Source organism: Tympanuchus pallidicinctus, unplaced genomic scaffold, assembly GCF_026119805.1.
Source record: "Tympanuchus pallidicinctus isolate F22 unplaced genomic scaffold, pur_lepc_1.0 scaffold17, whole genome shotgun sequence".
NCBI lineage: Eukaryota > Metazoa > Chordata > Aves > Galliformes > Phasianidae > Tympanuchus > Tympanuchus pallidicinctus.
Window position 1 is genome coordinate 11,255,300 of NW_026294690.1, and position 18,471 is coordinate 11,273,770.

Below are 18,471 nucleotides of genomic sequence, written 5' to 3' on the forward strand. Positions count from 1 at the left end.
CAGAAATAACCCATGATCTAAACGTGCCCTGCAGAAATACTCTCAAATGTGGTTTCTCTGGAATTTTTATGCTCCTCATCTTCAGGAATGGAAAATGGGCACGCTTGCTTGCCTATTTTTTCCCCCTTTAACTCAAGGCAATTTTAATGCCTATTAAGCTGTTTGTTTGCAAGTTCTGAAGGTGCTCTGTAAGCAACAAACTGCTGCAGAAATAAAGCTGCTTTTAATTTGAAGATAGATTAGAGGGGTTCATCACATCTCCTTCAAGCCCCTCTTGCCTGGAGGGAAGTTTTAGCATTAATACAGCCTGGAGCTCTGAGGTGTCAAAACAATAACTATGCTGTGTTTCCTTAACAAATCTTCAAGAACTGAAGGCTTGACCTAAAGAATTACGGACTTTTACCCTTCACAAACATTTTGGAGCAGCTCTGCTGCATTGTTTTTGCTCATAACAACAAAGCTATGTCTGTATAAATAACTCAATTTTATCTCCATGACTTCTTAACTCTTGCCTGTGCGATGATTCGGTGGTAGGAAGCTTTTCTAGGACTGAAGCAGAGGCTGTGCTCCCACAGATGATAGTAGTATGATAGTCAGCCACCTAAGGATGGAAGCCCAGCCGTCCTCCAGAGAGCACTGCTGCAGAGATATCCGTGGTTATGGCACCATTTGAGTAAAGGAAGGCTTTGGTCTGCTGCTGTGCTCTGTACAGTTGGGTGTGCAGGCCAATGCCCAGTGCTGCTATTGCTGTATTGAGGTCCAACGTGGTCCAACACCACAAACAGTGTTTTTCCATCCTTTTATTGGAAAATCTAGAACTCCATTCATAGGAGCCCACAGTGCCTTCTACCCATTACAGCACTGTTATTTGGAAAGGATTTCACTTTGTGCGTGAGCTATAGGATTCTGGGCGTTATTTTAAGTTATTGTGCAGAACTATTCATGTTTCTGATGTGGCTGGAGCTTTCTGGTTTGAATGTCTACTGAATTTGTAGAATATGATAAATGAGATTTTGTATTCCTTCTCTCCTGACAACAGAAAGAAATTCTATAAGAAAAGACATTTTTTTAATTATAGGTTTGACAGCTAGCTCCAGTCCCAGTCTCCCTCATCCATAACGCAGCTCTGTGGAGATCAGAAGTGTTGCCAGGTGCTGGCTTGTAGAATTCCTTCTATCTGGAGTAACAGACTGTGCTTCTAGCATTAGGGAGTCCAGCCAGACACTTGAAGCCTTTCATTTAGTAAAAATTAGAAGAACATACCAGGAGATAGACAGCAATATATCTTGTACGACCCTCAACTGTTTTTCTTCAATTTGTTAGCATTTAATTAGCAACTCACATGAGCTCTTAAACGAATAATGTGTCAGTCTTATGTATCAGACCCTCACCGTCAGGGTCATCATTTATTTTGCCCTTTTGCTTGAAGATTTCTCCATCCATCCCAAGACATTCTTGGCTCTTGTCTTTGAGGCTTTCTTCCCCTCATTTGGTTGGGATCCTGCTCCAATGCCCAAAAGTGGAGAGAGAAAAGAATGAGCAATCCAGACTTTTAGGAAAGGTCACAGATTCTTCTCAACTGAAACAGTCAAGTGGTGCTGCAGTCAGTGGATGCACCCCAGATTTCCCAGTCACATGCAGGAGACTTGGGTGCTAATGAAAGAGGCAAGCTGACTGTAGGCAACAAAGAGGCAACAGCTGTAGAGCTGTTGGAAATGTCACCGCAGTGGGGACACACAACAGCAAGGTGCTGAGGTGCAGCTGGCATGGCCTTGCGTTTGGAAAGGGAAGTTCCAAGCACCAGCACCCACTCTGCAGCCCGCCACATTGGAAGGGAATGTTGCAGAGGAGTGTCAGCCTGCCAGTGACTCAGTGCCTGATTTATTCTGTCCGTGCCATGCTGCCATGGGATGTGTTCGTTAATCAGGTCTGCGTTTCCAGTGCAACTCTGTGATTTAGGGTTGCGCACGACAAAAGCTGTGGTGAGTGAAGTTCTTAGGAGCCTCGGTGGCTTCTGGAAAGGGCTGGCAGGCTGTAGAGGGGTACCATACCTGTCCCACCAAGGCATTTCACGGGAGCATTGTGAAAGTGCAGGCTGCTGCAATATTCACAGCAGTGTGCCAGAGCCCTGCATGTGCTGTGCTTGGAGCACAGGATCCCTCTTTCCAGCCCCCTGACCTCTCAGCACAGCACAAGTCACTAATGTCCTGCTGATGGCGAGTCCCTCCAGCTGCTTCACCTCAATTCCCAGTTTGGGGCCCCATGTTGATGCTGGCTCCAGCACAGGAGTGTTTCTATGGCAACTCCAGAGGTGAATGCAAGGATGCTTCAAGCAACAGAGGTACCACCAGCCCAAGGATCCCAGAATATTCCTCCCAAAATGCAGCAAGTGGCTCTTCTCTGAACCATGCCCAACTTTTTCCATGCAATGCCCTGGCATGTGCAAAGCCTGATACAGCAGCAGCACACTGGCCACCCTCTCTGAAAGGTCAGGTGCTCATGTTTGATATTTACCCCGGCCCATGAGATTTTTTCTAATGTCATCTCATTAAAAGACTGAATCTCTCACCTGCATCTGTTCTGACCTGTCTGTGCTTTAAAGTGTGTCACTTTGCATGAAGCTAAAACCAACAAGGCTCAAGCAAGTGCTAAGCAAGCTGGGGCAACCCTTGTCCCCCCCACAGCAGGATGACATGACTGCAGTAAGCTAAAACTTCACGTTTCATTTATTTGAGGTGCTACATCACCTCCTAGGCACTGAGCTACAGGGCACCTCTGCGCTACATGAGACATCGACTGGGTCTACAACGACACAGCACTCACTGCTACACACACGGCACGGACACGGGGCTGGATGGGGCAGCATGGCCAGCCACAGCCCTACCTCCATGGCTCCCCATGCCAGCAGCCTTGTCCCACCCTGGGCACCAGGATTTGCCCCTGGACTCCGCTGCTGTGGGAGCCTGGAGGGGTTTCTGGTGCATTGCAAGAAACTGGCTGCTGCAGTACGCTGCTGCAGTACTTGGTATCACGGGACGGCAGCTTCTTGGAGCCCTGCACACCCTGTCCCCGTCTTCAGGCACTTGATGCTCTGCTGGGGCTGCTCCCCATGCTGAAGAGCCATTGTCAGGGTGCATCACGCAGGCAGAGAGCCTCAACAGCTCCACTGGGGCCCTGGGCCACTCCACCGATGACGAAGAGCAGGTCAGGGGCTGGGCAGCTGGAGCAGGAGCAGCGGCCAGTGGGCATGGGGGGCAGCAGCTCCCACCTCTTCCGTGTGAGGCTGAACCCTTCCACTGAGTCCAGCGGGCACGACTGGTTCCCTGCAAGAGATGGCATGGCCTCAGCCCTCTCCATACACCCTGGGTTCTGCTGTACTGAAGTAACGATGCAGGGGTTCAGCAGGATTAACAGCATCCCCTGGGAGAGGGCTGCTGGCAACAATGCTGCACCATGGTGCTGCCCCTGGCTGGCACTGTGGCATCTCAAGTGTGGCCAGAGCCCACGAGGCTGGGGTGCTGCAGCTGCCCTGGGAGCCCTCTCCACAGTTTTCCTATTGCTGAGCAGCAGTGCTGACCTTTCCCCAGCTCTCCTGGGAGCAGGTTGCAATGCTGCAGCTCTGTGCAGATGGAGCCCAGGAAGGACAGGTTTTCATGTACTGAGCGCCCATTCCCCACCACAGCCACAGCAGTCAGCATTACCAAGGCCACCCATGGCGACCACGTATCTTCCCAGACAGCCAGCAACGAAGTCAGCTCTCTTCTCCCTCATGCGGATGGCACGGCTGGGCTTGCTCCACGCACCTGCCAGGAAGAGACTGTCAGCATCACCATGGACCTCACAACACAGGCAGCACTCCTTCCCCATCTGGGCCTCACCCTGCGCGGGGTCGAACATCTCCACGGTGTTAACGAAATGCGGTCGGGAGTAGAAGTTGTGTGGCCCTGGCTGCTGCAGCCCCCCTAGGCTGAAGAAGACGCTGTCAGCCATGGCGCAGGAGGCGAAGGCGCGGCGGCTGGGCACACTGGGGTAGCGCGTCCAGCTCTTTGTCTCCAGGTCAAAAGCCTCAAAGGCGGTGACGGGCAGCTTGCCCTGCCGGCCCCCTGTGTGTGGATGAGATGCGAGGGCTGGTGGCACCTGAGAGGCAGCCGGTACCACCAGTGATGCCCAGCAGAAGGGTCCTCATGAAGCAACCCTGGGCCTTGAAGCAATGCACCCATCGGGGCAGGCTTCTGGGCTCGCCTACCTACCCAAGACGAAGATCTTGTTGCCCTGCAGGAAGGCAGAGGCCCCATAGCATGGTGTGGGCATGGAGGGCAGCGGCTGCCAGTGGTCCTTCGCCGGCTCATAGACGCGAACCAGCGCCTGCGGAGAGGTATCTGCTCCCATTCCCCCCAGAACATAGACGGCACCATCTGTGGAACCAGCAGGGGTGAGGGGAAGACAGCTAGCACAGCTGGGCAGTGCCCTGACCCCGCTTGGACCCTCGCCCGCCCCATCCACCCTGTGTGGAGCAGAGCACCAGGGCCATCGGCTCTAATTATTCCCGGCAGCACCATCTCCCTGGAGACACCATGGCAACGCTGCCATGCTGCCAAATCCTGCTCCGCTGCCGGCACCCCTGCCTGCGCCCATCACAGCCCCACCGGCTTCTGCCCCAGGGTGATGCCACCGCATCCCCAGCCCAGAGCAAACGCACGCATCCTCCATGGGACTCCTACACAAAGGCTGTGCTGAGGCTCGGAGGCAAAGTTTGGGCAGGATGTGTCACCTACCTCTCTGCACGGCCGCGATGCCCATGGAGGGCTGTGCCAGCGCTGCCGCCTTCTCCCACCTGCCCTCATCCACATGGTAGATCTCGACAGAGGCGAGGGGGCTCTGCGAGGCATCCACACCGCCCACCGCCAGGATCTGTTTGCCCACAGCAAGGGTGGCAGCACCAGCCCGTGGCGTGGGCAGCGGAGGGAGCGCGGTCCAGCGCTGGGCCTGGAGGTCAAGCACCTCGGCTGCTCCCAGGGCTCTCCCGCTGCCTCCACAGCCACCCAGCACGAAGAGCTGCCCATCGTGGTGCGCCGCGCTGCAGTACACACGCCGTGTGGGCATGGAGGGGAAGGAGACCCACGCAAAGGCACCCGCACTTGATGCCGCCATGGGATGGCTCAGCCACCCTGGGGGTCCCCGGGCCCAAGCCCCACCGTGCCACCCATCCGGCCCACGGCAGTGGTGGGACTTGACTCGGCTGCCGCCCAGCTCCTGCAAAGAGAGCGGTAGGGTCAGCACTGGGCACCAACTGCTGCTTTGGTCCCTGCGAGCCACAACCTCTGGTTCGGCGTGACAGCATGCTGCTGTGCTCCCAATGCACCACCCGCATCCACTGGGGCTCCCACACCTGGAGGATCCCAGCGGTCATCCCGCACACCCAGCCCTCTCACGCCCCTGGGCTCCAGTGCCCAGCCCATCTCCGCAGGGCACCCGCTCCCCGTGGCTCTGCTCGTCCCGTGCGGCATCCGCTCCCGGCTCATCTCCCGCACTCTCTGATGCTCTCGCTCCCCAGGGCTCCCGGTGCACATCTCGGACTCCCAGAGCTCCCTCTCCGCACCCTCCCCTGGTTCCCCGTCCGCACCCCGCACTCCCGGAGCTGTCCCGCCCCGTACCGGTCCCGCCGCCCGGGAGCGGGACAGGCACCGCACCGCGCTCACCTCGCCGCCCGTTCCGCCGCTCTCCGCTCAGCGCCGCCGCTTCGCTCCGCGCGGGGCCCGCCCGCTGCCGGTGGAGGCGGTGCCGCGCCCGCCCGGCCCCCCCGGATCTGTTCCCGGGCCCCGATTCCCGATGCCCCCGACGTCCTGCGCGGATCACCAGGTGGAGGCACGAGAGGGCAGGGCGTGGAGCCCACCCTGAGCACCGGGGCTCGCCCGCAGGAGACCCGGGGCCGGTGTCGCTCGGCGGCGGCAGGTGCCTGCCGATGCCACGCTGCTCATCCCTTTGCTCCTCGCTTTGCCAAACTCTGAGCAAGTGAACGCGGAGGGCAAGGCACTTCCCCTGTGCTTGCACGGCCCGAGTGAGGGCAGAAAGGGAACTCGCACCAGAAACAAGGTAGAAAGATTTGCTTTAAAACCAGGCGGAAGTGGCATGGAACCAGCACTGCTAGGGAGCACACCGTACCCATGGTGCCAGCTCTAGGCCGGCTGCCTCTGTGGGATGTGGGAGTGGGAATGGAGACAAACACTGGCATGGCTGCATGTAGCTGCAGGATCAGAGGGCACAGAGAGCCCCAGTCCCATGGCAGGAGCAGGCACAAGGCACAGCTCTGCCTGCTGAGGGGCTCCAGCTCCCTACACTGCTGCTGAGGAAGGGAAAGCAATTTCCTTAAGGGATGCCATCACACAAGTTCCCAGGACAGTTGTGTTTGGGCCTGGCGGCTCTCAGTGGGACAGGGTGGGCACATCGCATGCTGGAGAGGTGACAGCTCAGAGCAAAACCCACTCGGGACTTTTTGTGCAGCAGGAAGGAAGCATTGGGGTATCCTTGTTCTGAGCTCCTTGGCCCCAGCCCAGCCTGCCCAGTGGTATCACTGTCCATCACTCTGCTGGCTCAGGGAGCCGCTCTCCACGCGGGCCAGGTAACCATCATAGTTCTCTTCACACCTCCTCACGCAGCGGAGGAAATAGTCCTCATTGGCGATGGCCTCCAGGAGGTCGGTCTGCACCAAGCAAACATCATACAGCTCCGAGGTAGGAGCACACCTGGGGCTGCTGCTGCCTCGCTCCGAAAACACCTGTGGGAGAAAGCAGAGTATGGAAGCACTCATCCCCTGTGGACAACAGTGCCAGGGCCCAAGTGCAAAGCCTGGCAGCAGTGCATGCATCCCAGTGTGCATCACAATGCCTCCCTCAGCCAGGTGCTGACAGCTAACTGAGCATCTCCTGCTGAGCGAGCTGATGGCAGCAGGAAAGGGCTCCCATTTTCACTCTCGCGGTAGAAGATTAAGTTTCTCCAGATTTCCCTCCCCTCCCAGACGGCCCCTTTGGATCAGAACCAGCTTGTCACAACGTGTGGCTGGGGCTCCCCTAAGGAAAGGGTCACACTGGGCTGCTGGAAGAAAAACTGTGCTGTGATCAGCCAACCCCAGGAAAGCTTCTGCTGCCAGCTCTGCCGTTGCTGCCCCAGCCTGTTGCCAGAACTGGTGCTGCCACACGGCACAGGAAGGGTCAACAGCTTCACCATGCTTTTGCCTAAGGCTGCCTGATAACCTGCTTCCTTCCCAGCACAGCCATGCAGCACTCTGTCACTGTCACAGGGGATGGCCCTGCAGAGCTAGTGACACAAAAGAGGAAGATGGTGTCTAAGCGACCTATCCAGGCTACAGAGCGAGGCCAGACAGCAGCACTGAGCCCTGCTGGAAAACTGCTCAGCTGCCATCCAAACCCCTACTGGGTCTGCTGCCAAGATAACTCGATCCCACCTGTCTGATCTGGTGCCAGGGGAACCTTGAGGTTATCTTCACAGCTGTCCCAAGACAAGCTGAGCAGCCCAACTGACCCAGCTGTGCTGGCTACAGATGGTGACAGGCTGAGCTCCTTGATCAGGGAAACAGCCCAGGGCTGAAATGCAGCAAGTGGAGCTGCATGAGTTGTGCTCTGGCTGCTCTAGACATGCAGGAAGCAGCTGCTGCAGAGAAACGTTGGGCTCTCAGCAGAGCCTTCTGCATTCATTTACTTCAATCAGCCCAGGCACAGAGCAAGCCTTTCCTGTAACAGGTCTGCTCTGTGCAGTGACAACTCCTGTCACCAGCTACAAATCTGAGAGTGCTTGTGTAGAAGTGAATATCTTTGCTATGCTCCAGGTGCCCTGCACACCACTGCAGGCTTCTTCGTGTGCTGACTCCTCCTGGATGGAACCCAGCCAGGGCTAAGACTCATCTGTGGAGCTGCAGCTCTTGTTTGATCACTGATAGTTCGTCCAGTTGCTGAGTGCATTTTGGTCTGCATCAGTGTTCCCAGGCTCCACCACAAATGCTGCCCTTTAAATACAGTGCCACAGGACGCTGCAGCCGCACAGTGAGGCTGGCTGGCTGCCGTGCTGGCAGGGAGCAGGGATGACTCACCCCAGTGGAGCACAGGAGCTTGGCAGCATGCACAGGCATTGAACGCCTGCTGTTCTGTGCTGACAGCCAATTCCAGCCTCCCCACCGACAGCCCCAGTCACCTGGGGACCAGCGACACCAGGACAAAGCCTTGGTCCCTCTCTGCACACTCATGCTGATACAAAGTGAACAGAACATGTCTGCCTAAGCAGGGACACCCCAGCTAGCAGTAGGGGATGTTCGGCCACCTACCTGAGGGTGGACAATGGTGTCTGCATCATCCAGCCGGATGTTGTCATCAATGAAGATGTGGTGAATGCTGGGGTCATGGGGGTCTATCCACAGGGGCTTCCCACCCTGGGAAGAGAATTGATTTCTGGCCCACCTGAAACAAAAGGTGGTGCAATGCATTGTCAGAGAAAGGACAGGGCGATGGCTTGCATGTAAGGGCTGTCGAGTCAGCACCAAATTACTACTAAGAGCCAGGGAAATTGAACAGTAGGCAGAGAGAGTCCTGTCTCTCTGCTTAATATTGCCTCCTATGAAAGAGAAACACTTTGCAGCCAGGAGACAAATTAGAGGGTGTTTAGAAAAAAGCAAGAATTACAGCAGGGGATGGAGATGCAACAGAAAATGCAAGAGTACCATCAGCCTGCCTACAAGCAAAATGGTGAGCACAGAAGTTATTGGAGCCGCAACAATGTAAAGGCATCAAAACTAGGAGCTATCTCAAACCAGAAGAATCACAGAGGAGGATAAAATGCCCAATCTGCTTTCTCAGTGCCCTAGTTCTCACCAGTCAAAGTGGTCTTGGAAGCCTCCAATTCCCTCCAAAGAGCTGAAGTAATCGTACAGCTTTCTTCCATCCTCCCTGGTGGTGAGTCGTTCTGATCCTCGTTTCAGCACAACCTCTCGCTTACTGCAGCATATTTGGCCAGGAGTGAGGACCACAGGGAGCTGCAGTATTATTGAAAGCAGGAGATGAGAGGTTTCCAAAGCAAGCAGATTGTTTACTGCATTGTAACAGACAACAAACAGCAGGGTGGTAACCTTTCATGACAGTGTGGGAGGACAGCACTAGGGAAAACGAGATGTGAAAGCACTAGGGAAAACGAGATGTGAAACCCACACAACCCAAAAAGCTTTCTGTCTGCTGGGGAATGGAAATAGAGACCATCTAGCTGCACCTTTCCATCCTTTCAGTGCCCAGTTGTTGTCAGCTCACTGAGAAACAATTGAAGTGACTTCTGATGGTTGGACTAGATAATCTTAATGGTCATTTCCAACCTCAGTGATTCTGTGATTCTATGACACTTGCTACTAGTGCTCCTGCCCTGCCTCCTGGTGGGGCCAGCTTTGGGTAAAGGTCCTGTTGTGCTGCAGAGGCCACTCCATGCCCAGCTCAGCCACCCTGCCCGCAGATCCCCCACCAGCACATGGGGACACACTCACCGCCAGATCCCGCAGGGCAGGGAACTGGGGGTGCTGCCCAGCCAGGGCCGAGCGCAGGGCCAACAGTGTGCGGGGCAAGTCGGTACCAAAGGTCCTAAAGATAATAGTGAAATCCCTGCCATCCCGGTGCAGGGCATCCAGCAGGCGGAAGAAGGAGGGCAGGATGAAGTGGTAGTGCTTGCCGTGCCCATCTTGCATGGAGAGCTCCTGGTGGGGCTCACCCGGCCACTCCAGCAGCCGCAGGTGCTGTGCGTGGAGGCTGCTGAAGCACTGGCCAGGGCCGGATTCGGTGAAGGCCTGGTCACGGCCATAGCGACAGTAGTAGCTGACGGCTGCGGGGCAGGGGGCTCGCAGCGAGGGGCGGTCACTCACCCACTGCCATTCACCTGCAAGAGAGAAAGCCGCTCACTGGCTGCCCACCGACCCGGCGCAGGCACGGCCCGGATTCCCCGGCTCCTATCCGGCCCCGGCTCCCCGATCCCGGCCCCAGCTCCAGCCCCGACCCCTCAGTCCCGTCCCTGCCCCCGGCCCTCCAGCCCGGTGCTCACCGTCAGCCGCCTCCCGGCCCCAGGTGGCGGTGCTGAGGAAGATGTTCAGCGCCTCCCGCGGGCCCAGCCCCGACACCGCGTCCGCCGCCACCACCGTGTTGTTCAGGTCCACGTGCAGCACCAACCGCCGCCGCCCCGCCCGCCCGCTCATGGTCCCGCTGTCGGCACCGGAACCGGCGACACGGAGCCCGTTGCCTGGAAACGGCGCCGCTTCCGCCCTCCGCAGCCGCCCCGGCGGCGCCCCCTGCCGAGCCCTCCCGGGGCCGCGGTTGCCGCGCTCAAGGGTCGGGAGGGGCGTGGCCGATAGAGGGGGGGGCGGGGGCGGCTCATGTGGTGGGCGTGACAAAGAAGCCGGAAGCGGAACTGGGCGGTATTTCCGGCGCTCTGCGGGCGGCCATGTTGGAGCGGAGAGTGCGGCGCAGAGGCGGGTGCGGGTCTGGCGGCGGCCGGTAGGTTGGGGCCGGCGGTGCCCGAGTCCCGCGCTCCCGGGCGGGGGCACTGCCGAGCCGCCCCGGCGGGGGGCGCCTTCCGGGTGCTGGAGGCGGAGCCGCAGCTCTGCGGGCCCCGCCCCGGTCTCCGCCCCCTCCGGGTGCCGGGAGCCGGCGCGGGGCCGCACCCGCTGTCTGCACCAATCACCTCCCCGCAGCCCCCCCGGGGAGAGCACCGAGACCCGGCGGGGCTGTCCGCACCGGGCTCCTCCGGTCGGTGGGGCCGAAAGCGCACGGTCCCGGGTCCCGCCAGGCCGAGGGAGGATATGAGGAAGCGAGGGTCGGGCCCGGGGAAGGGGCATCGTCTCGCTACCGAAGGGAGGCGGCGCCGTGAGCCTGCCAGCCCTATGAACGTTCCCTGGTCGGCCCTGCAGAGCTCCTGGGGCGCAGCCTGGCCTGGTCTTGTCCTACTGACAGCCGCCCCCAGGCTCCTCGAGCCCTCTGGCTTTGCTACCGATCTGCTCCTGGGATAGCAGAGCACCTTGCTTGCCGGGCGGCCACACCAGCAGCTGTGGCCATCGGGCACTATTGCTAGGACTTGTTCCTGAGTAGGGCACCAGTTGGACAGCCTTGCTTTTGGGTGGGCCTTTGTGCACACTGCAACTTGCACTGCACGAAGCAAGGCTGTGTGTCTGGATGCTGGGATGTTCTGTCCATGTGGCAATGAACACTGGACCACACACTGCTGTTGGACACCAAAATACCTGCCCAGGTGTCCTGGCTGCCCCTGGGCTCTGTGCAGCCTGAAATTCTCAGTGGAAGATAATGAATTTAGCAACCTACTAAGAGTGTGTTGTTAGTTGTGCTTCTCTGCTGGCTTCTCACTCTCTACCACATCAGGATTAAGCTCTCTGTGCTTGCTGGCTTCACAGTGCCCGCTGCTGCTCGATCATTATGGAGATAGCAAACCTGGCTGCTGGGCACGGGCACCAGCCCAGTCCTGCCCAAGCGGACTCCTCCTCACCCGTGGGAGGTACCCTGGGTGTTGCAAAGCGGCTGCATGATCCTCCTTCAAATCCCTCTTCTGCTGTGACGTCTGCAGAACACTTGACATGGATTAGTCTGTCATGTGGCAGCTCTTAGCCCCTCGCTGACCTGTGCTTCCCTCTGTCTACTTTTGGCTGATATTAAACTGTGGGCTTGTGTATTTTCCCTGTCTGTGGGAGCTGCCCAGCCCTGCGGTGCAGCTGCACTTTGGGAGGAATCCAGGCTATGAGCAGTTCCTCTCTCTGCCGCCTCAAGTGCTCATTTCTCCAGCTCTCTTATCTGCATACTGCCCACTCCTCTGGTGCCTGCCACACCTTCAGCATGTCCCTGAAAAGATTGTTCTTTTGATTCCTCTTTGCTATTTTGAGAACGGTGCTACAGATTTTTGCTTCCAGCTGAGGTGTTGGCTGGGCAGCCAGATCAGCGTGAGAGTTTGAGTTCTCCCAGTCGCACCATGAAATCCCACCCTGCTCTTTGGTATCTTTTTGTTTTTGTTTTGTGAGCCAAAATAGATGCTCTTGTTGCAGCTGCTTTGTGCCACTGAGTGAGATCTGAGTGTTGTACTTCTAACCATTGTGCACATGGCCTGCTGATGCCCATTTTCTGCCTGCCACTCCACTTGAACTTCGCACTTCCTCACTTGGCAGTGAACGTCCTTGGATCGACAGCAGTTTGCTGGAACAGCGAGTTGTAGACTGTGGCTGAAACACGGGGACAGCAAGGAGTGGCGTTGTGTTGCCCTGATGTTCAGCATCACTGGAGCGTGGCTGAAATAGCCTCCAGTTCTGCTGTCAGTGTTTCAGAAGGATGCTGCAGATTTGGAAAGGACTTGGAATCCTTTTTTGAGCAGAATCAATTCAAAGCTGAAAAAATTGAATGTGACACAGGAGTAGAATTGAGCTGCTTGAGCTGCTTAGTTCATCAGTGAGAGTGCTGACATGGTGTGATCATGTTGTCCTCAGTATGTGCACAGGGAAAGGCTTAAAGGAAATGTTGCTTTGCAGAGGCAAAATGAGATCTGGGTTCCAGATGCTGGGGCATATCAAACTCAAACCAGAACAAAGCTGTGGATGTCACTAAGTTAACGACTGGAACTGTTCATCCTGGGATGGGTTGGATGGGATTGTCTGAAATCTTTGTTTAGGTCTGAGTGTATTTCTGTGAGATATGTTTTAGTTTTGCTGCAGAGATAAATCAGTGATGGAGTGTTTGTTTTTTGCTGCTAGCTGGAGTTGTGCACAGATTCCAACCTGATGCCTGTGAGTAGCAAAAGTCTAGGCTTAATGGTTTCAGGTCCCCGCTTAAAAATGTGAGATGATTTCAGTTGCTGTAAGCTAACTATCTTCTCTCTCCCTTTGAGGTGCCTAGGGTTGTTTTTCCAGTAATTTTGAAGCACCCGATTGCCTAATGCCATGAATATTGCAGTGAACAATGTGGAAGAAAAAGCTGTCCATTCCTGGTCGAGAATTTACTCTGCAGGACAAAAAGTGCTGGAGGAAGCCCTCCGAGTCTTCAATCCCATGTCGAAGGACCTTTCAGACACAGAAACCCAGCTGGTGGCCTTCATTCAGGGCCTCAAGGAAGAGGGCTTCCAGCCCACAATTCTGAGGAGCAAAGATGTGTATGGGTACAGCTCGTGCACAGCAGACACACCTAGCCAGGCAAAAGGGAGCACGCCGCACAGCTGTGCTGCTGCCACCACCTCCAGCCCCCCTAAGACTCCAGCTAGAAGCACTGCAGCCATGGCGAGGGCATCTGCTTCCCCCACCAGCATTTCTGTGAACTCTTCGAGAGTCTCCCCGCCAGTCTCTAAAGGTGATTCCACAAATCTGCTGCTGAACTCCTTTAAGCAGACCAGGTCGGGGAAGTCCAAGGCCCCAGCAGTGGGCTTTCCTGCAAGCATGTATCCTGATGTGTGTCCGGCAGTGAGGCTCTCTGTGGTTCTGGAAGCTCTGGTGCCACTGAAAACCCCCACATCCTGTTTGAAATCCAAGTACGGACGTGGGCCTCTTGGGGTATCACCCTCGGACCTTAAACTCCTTAAGGTTTCAAGCCAGACAAGGCAATTTTCTTCAGGCAAGACCACTAAAATAAGAGAAGGCAGGCGATGTAAGCGTGTGGGAAAGAAAGCACCGGATTCTGCCACCCTCGCTTTAAATCTTCTGAAGGGACTAAAGGGTGGAGTGCTGCAGGAGAGCAATGCTTGCAAAGCCTCAGGAGTCCTGAACGGAAGAATTGCAGGCAGCTCCTCCCAAGGCTGCACCACAGCACCGCAGTCCAAGGCCTTGAAAATCAAAGCTAAGGAAGCTCCGGTGGGGAAAGCGGAGTGGAAAGATAACAGCACTTACCAGGAGACTGTTGGGAAGAAGAGGAAAAGAGTTGCAGAGGCGAGAGATGCGCCGCAGAGAAAAAAATCAAAATCCATTCCTGTCCAAAATAAGACTCGACGAGCTCGGAGCACTTTGAACCTGCTGAAATTTTGGGCCATCAAGGTGGGCAACTCTTCTTCCGACGATGAAGTGAGAAGAAGAGCACAGAAGATTCTTAGAGTCAACCTGTCCCCTGTGATCCGAATTCAGCCCTTGTCCCACTCTCACAGCGTCCCCTGAGTTTCTTCACTTGGTCACTTTTTGTAAGTAAATATGATCCTGGCACCGGAGCGTGGTGAAGTTTGAGAGCAACTTTGGATTTCTGGTGCTTGGTGACTGTACATCGACTAACCTGCAGACGGAGCAGCCTGCTCTTGTGCTGCTTCTGGCTGTCCACCACCACCACTGTGCAGAACTGGCTGCACGAGTACAGAACCGTGTTTAGGAATACGGGATGGTGCCTTTGGCCCACCGTGAGCCAAGCAGGTCAGAGCGCCCGCCTTCTCTGGTCTCTCTTCTAAATGTGGCAGGCTGTGCTCTCACTGCAGGGTCAGAACACATGACTTTCTCATGACATGGATGCACTGTGATATTGCTCTTTTTCAAGCTGTACATTTACTGGTTTTATTTTGATCAAATTTTATAACTTTATATATCCATATATGTGCATATAGCCCAGGAACTGTGGGAAGATGCACTTCCTCCATCCCTCTGGGATTGGGTTCGATAGCTTTTGTTCCCCCTTCCTGTCAGCCAGTCTTTTGTTGAAGGTGCTGGGATTTCGTTGTGTTTCAGTGTTGTGGCAGTCTGATCTGGGTGCTCTTGGAACAGCTCAGAAGCAGGCAGAGTTATAACCACTTGAAAATGCCAAGCAGTCTGGAGAATTACCAGCTGGTAGTTGGTACTGTCGTACCTTTTTTATCCTCGAGATGATACTTTTGGTATTACCTCTGCCTGAAAGTGGGGGAGTGCTACTGCGCTGTCGCTTGCAATTTTGCTGGATGTTTCTGGGTGCTTCCTCTATTAATTGTAACAGGAGCTCTGAACTCATCTAGAGGGTTTGCCTCCAAAGAGCAATCCTACTGGAGCCCACTGTTGTTCCCCCCTCTCGTACCTCTGTTGCAAAGGTAGAAAATGAGCCGTGACTGTTACAGCCTTAGGGCTGGAGTTGCTGATCGGAGTTGCTTGAAGTGCCCTGCCCATGATGTAGCTACCGTTGCTGGACACGTCAGGAGCAGGTTCTAGGTGTTGGTAGAGAAGATGCCCGCTGAGTCTGAATGTATTAGATAAAGCTCACCTGTCTCAGAGTTCAGTGGCATCTGTGAGCCTGAATCACTGAAGAGATGGATTATTGAAAGGTATATACCAGCACTTACGTGTGGAGAGTTTGTGGGGATGTCTGTCAGTTTGTGGGGATGAAGCAATAGGAGGGGAGAATCACTGCATAATGATGGATAGCAGCTTTGCCAACCTCTGGGATGTTGGGAGAAGGTATGAGGCAGGCGTGACAGCTCAGCAAAGGCTCTGCTGGTCCCCAGGAGCACCACGTGCCACTGCAGCGGGCTGTGCTGCTGCCTGTGCCGGGGCAGGCTTGGTTCGAAGCTGAGTGAGCAGCACACAGCAGCTGTAGGGACGGCACACGGGCATGTACACATGGCTGTGATGGGATGTCAGTGGGGTATGGCAGTCTGGCAGCCCGGGGAGAGGCAGTAGTGCCTGGCTGTTTGCCGTGCTGCGTTCAGGTCTCTGCAGCAGCAGGCTGGTAATCCACTCATTCTCTCACCAGCTCAAAATACTTTGTCTGACCTAGTAATCTCTGGGGACATTGGTGGAAGGGATGAGCTCTCCAGGGAAGCCACAGCTTCTTACGTGTCAGCTCTTCTCTAGCACCAGTCTGGATTTCAGTGCTTAATAAAAGGGGTTGGTGTCTGATCGCCAGCTCAGAGAGCAAAACTGAGGTGGGGAGAGGAGAAAGGAGTTTCACTAGGGAGTGAGAGGGCAGAGGAGCTGGTGTTCTGGGGCACAGCTCGGGCTCAGCTCTCACCCTCGGGAGATAATGGCTGGCCCTGCATCACACGCTCTGCTTCCTGGGCAGTTTGACTGTGTGCAGCTGACCTGCTGTCAGACATCATAACTTGCAGTGTTCAGGACTGACCTGTGAATGCCGCTGGTTGGCTGCAGAGCAGGAGGAATGTTTTCTTCTCCTGTGCCCTGGCAGAGAATCCCCTTTCCTGACATGTTCTGGATGAACAAGAACCCTCCATCACTGCTAACTGGCCAGAAATTACTTTGTCCCTTTTGTTCCCACCCCTTCAGACCTTTCTCATTCCCACGCTCTCAAATGCCAGGTCTCAAAGTCCTGTGCTGGAGTTTCTCTTTCTGGCAGTGTCCCAGGGAGGGCTCTGTGGTATCGCTGCTCTCGTGGCTCCTCTGTTCCCAGCCCCATATAAGGGCACCAAGAGCTGTCCTGGAGCTTCTTTGTGCAGCACGAGACCTCCCAGCAGTGTGCCTGGGTTCCACTGGGAAAAGCAGTTGCTCATCCACAGGGCTGAATTTAGGGTGACATTGTTTTTCCTCCAGTGTGAGCAGGAAGCTGAGCACCTGAAGCCAGCTGTCTGTTGCATCCCTTGCTTTCCTTCTGTTTTTTGCTGCACTGCTCTCTGCTTCCCTGCTCTTCTGTCACCTCTTATTTCATGCTTTGAGTCTGTGCCAGCTGAGGACTTGCCTTGTGCTGCGTTGCACATTGTGCAGAGCACAGTGCCTCAGCTCCACCTTTCCAGGCACTGTGCTGGATAGAGATGTTATCTTGCCCAGCATCCTTCCCCGGCCACCAGTGCGAGCTCTGCTCTGCTAGAAATGCTTTGTGCTAGGGCTGCATCACAGAATCCTGCAGGAACGGGAGCACCCTGTAATGCTGTGCTCAGGGACCTGCAGGTGGTCAGTCCTGCCTCTGTCAGCATTCCTGTGGCACAGAGCAGCAGGCCTTGAGCTTGCAGGGCCGTGCTGGAGCTCTCAGGCTTGCTTTGCGTTTGCTGAATTCACATTGTTAACACCGGGTCTCTGCCATCCTGACGTCTCCTTTTCCCCATCACAGATGAGTTTGGAACCTGGCTGGAAGAATGGCAGCTCATTTTTCATGGAGGGGCTTTGTGGCCTCTGGTGCCAGTGTCAGCCAGTGCAGCCTCGCTGTGACGCCCTGGCAGAGGCGGCGTTGCCTGCAGGCTCTCCACAGCCCGTCTGTGCTTGGTTCTGCCATCCTTTGTCTCACGCTGTTCTCACGGCTGCCTGGAGCTCCGGGAAGGTCGGGGGATATCAAACCCTTGGCCCTACCAGAGATCTCCTGAGGTCACTTCCACCCTGTTTGTTCAGTGACAGTGTTGGATCGTATGCCTTCCAGGGACTTGCAGCAGCGCTGGCCGCGCAGCGTGTGGAAAACACGTTGCCTGCAGTGTCCTGGTCTCTCCTGACATGCCGTATGCAGGTTGCTCAGACCTGCTTCTGTATTAGTCTCTTTGAATTCATCCAAGTGCCTAACCTGGCCTGTGCTGTTCCTGGGCACCGTGACAGCCAAGGGCTGTGGAGACTCTCTGAGGAATGCTTTTACTGTGTGGATTTCTGCCACTGTCACTTCTAGTAACAATTCAGGCAGCGGTCAAAGGGCTGTTCTTCAGACTGAGTTTGTGGAAATCATTTTTCTTTTATTCAGCTGCCAAGAAGCAAGAGTTTATGCTTCGCTTCCACCAGACGAGGTCTGTGAGCTTCCTGCATGCTTCAGATGTCTGTCAGTGAGGTCCCTGGGGAGAGCGGCTTGTACAGCGGGGAGCACACATCAGACACCAGGCTGAAATCACAGTGTTAATTGCTAGAAATGTTTTAAAGCTCGTGTGCGCTGTGATCAGATTTCACCTTCTGCTGCTGCTTTCAACTGGAGAAGTTTCTCCTTGGCCTTTTTCCTGCAAGCCATGTAGCGTGGCACTGCTGCTTCCAAACTGTTTGCTTTCCCCCCAAGTGCCAGCTGCAGTAGTGTCCTTGTACAGAATTTTGTAAGCACTTTTCTGTGAGATAAGGGATTATTATTACAGAACTCCTGTTTTGTAGCCCACTGGTGGTGTTTTAGCATGGAGAGCTGTGCTTGGGAGTCCTTAGAGCTGCACTGGGTTGGATGGGGATGGCCCTTTGCCTTGTCAGCTGTGCAGGCTGGGACCATCTGAGGACAGAGCTCCTGAGCTGTGTGTGTGGCAGTGCTGATGGCTGTCAGCCATGGCTGAGCATCTGTGGATGTGACGTTCTTGTGCTGTGCTGCCTGCAGAGCAGTAGTGCTGAGGTTGGACCCCTCAACTTGCCTGGGAAGGCAGAGGATCCCTTAGGCAGAAGCAGAAGCTGGGATTTGGGGAAAACAAAGATCCAGCAGTGCCTGGCCAGCCAGCTTCTGCTGCCAGAAGAGATCTTCAGGGCAAGGGAGCCGCGCGTGCAGTGTCCCCAAAGCAGAGCTTCCACTTACCAGCCAGTAGCATGATGCTGGGCACAGGAGCTGTGGTTCTGCA

At 55.5% G+C, this 18,471-nt stretch overlaps 3 protein-coding genes across 4 annotated transcripts; 1 reads left to right on the plus strand and 2 right to left on the minus strand.

Annotated features, from left to right (window-relative positions):
* Positions 1-2,703: 2,703 nt before the first annotated feature.
* On the minus strand, positions 2,704-5,763 carry KLHDC8B (kelch domain containing 8B). The gene is made up of 6 exons (XM_052678756.1): positions 5,700-5,763; positions 4,776-5,253; positions 4,251-4,415; positions 3,879-4,103; positions 3,702-3,803; positions 2,704-3,323 (listed from the first exon to the last, which is right to left on the minus strand). The coding sequence occupies exons 2-6, from the start codon at positions 5,149-5,151 to the stop codon at positions 3,127-3,129; spliced, it is 1,065 nt and encodes a 354-aa protein (XP_052534716.1). The 5' UTR covers positions 5,152-5,253; positions 5,700-5,763; the 3' UTR covers positions 2,704-3,126.
* A 90-nt stretch (positions 5,764-5,853) lies between these two features.
* LOC128078496 (uncharacterized) lies at positions 5,854-10,339 on the minus strand. The gene is made up of 5 exons (XM_052678757.1): positions 10,084-10,339; positions 9,536-9,921; positions 8,880-9,040; positions 8,336-8,468; positions 5,854-6,775 (listed from the first exon to the last, which is right to left on the minus strand). The coding sequence occupies exons 1-5, from the start codon at positions 10,232-10,234 to the stop codon at positions 6,569-6,571; spliced, it is 1,038 nt and encodes a 345-aa protein (XP_052534717.1). The 5' UTR covers positions 10,235-10,339; the 3' UTR covers positions 5,854-6,568.
* A 96-nt stretch (positions 10,340-10,435) lies between these two features.
* CCDC71 (coiled-coil domain containing 71) lies at positions 10,436-16,476 on the plus strand. Of its 2 annotated transcripts, none has more exons than XM_052678465.1 (2): positions 10,436-10,532; positions 12,919-16,476. In XM_052678465.1, exon 2 carries the CDS (start codon positions 12,971-12,973, stop codon positions 14,165-14,167), a length of 1,197 nt encoding a protein of 398 aa, XP_052534425.1. In that variant the 5' UTR covers positions 10,436-10,532; positions 12,919-12,970; the 3' UTR covers positions 14,168-16,476. The 2 variants fall into 2 exon arrangements, with proteins under 2 accessions (XP_052534425.1, XP_052534426.1); XM_052678466.1 differs by having other exon boundaries at positions 10,442-10,532; positions 12,927-16,476.
* The last annotated feature ends 1,995 nt before the right edge of the window (positions 16,477-18,471 follow it).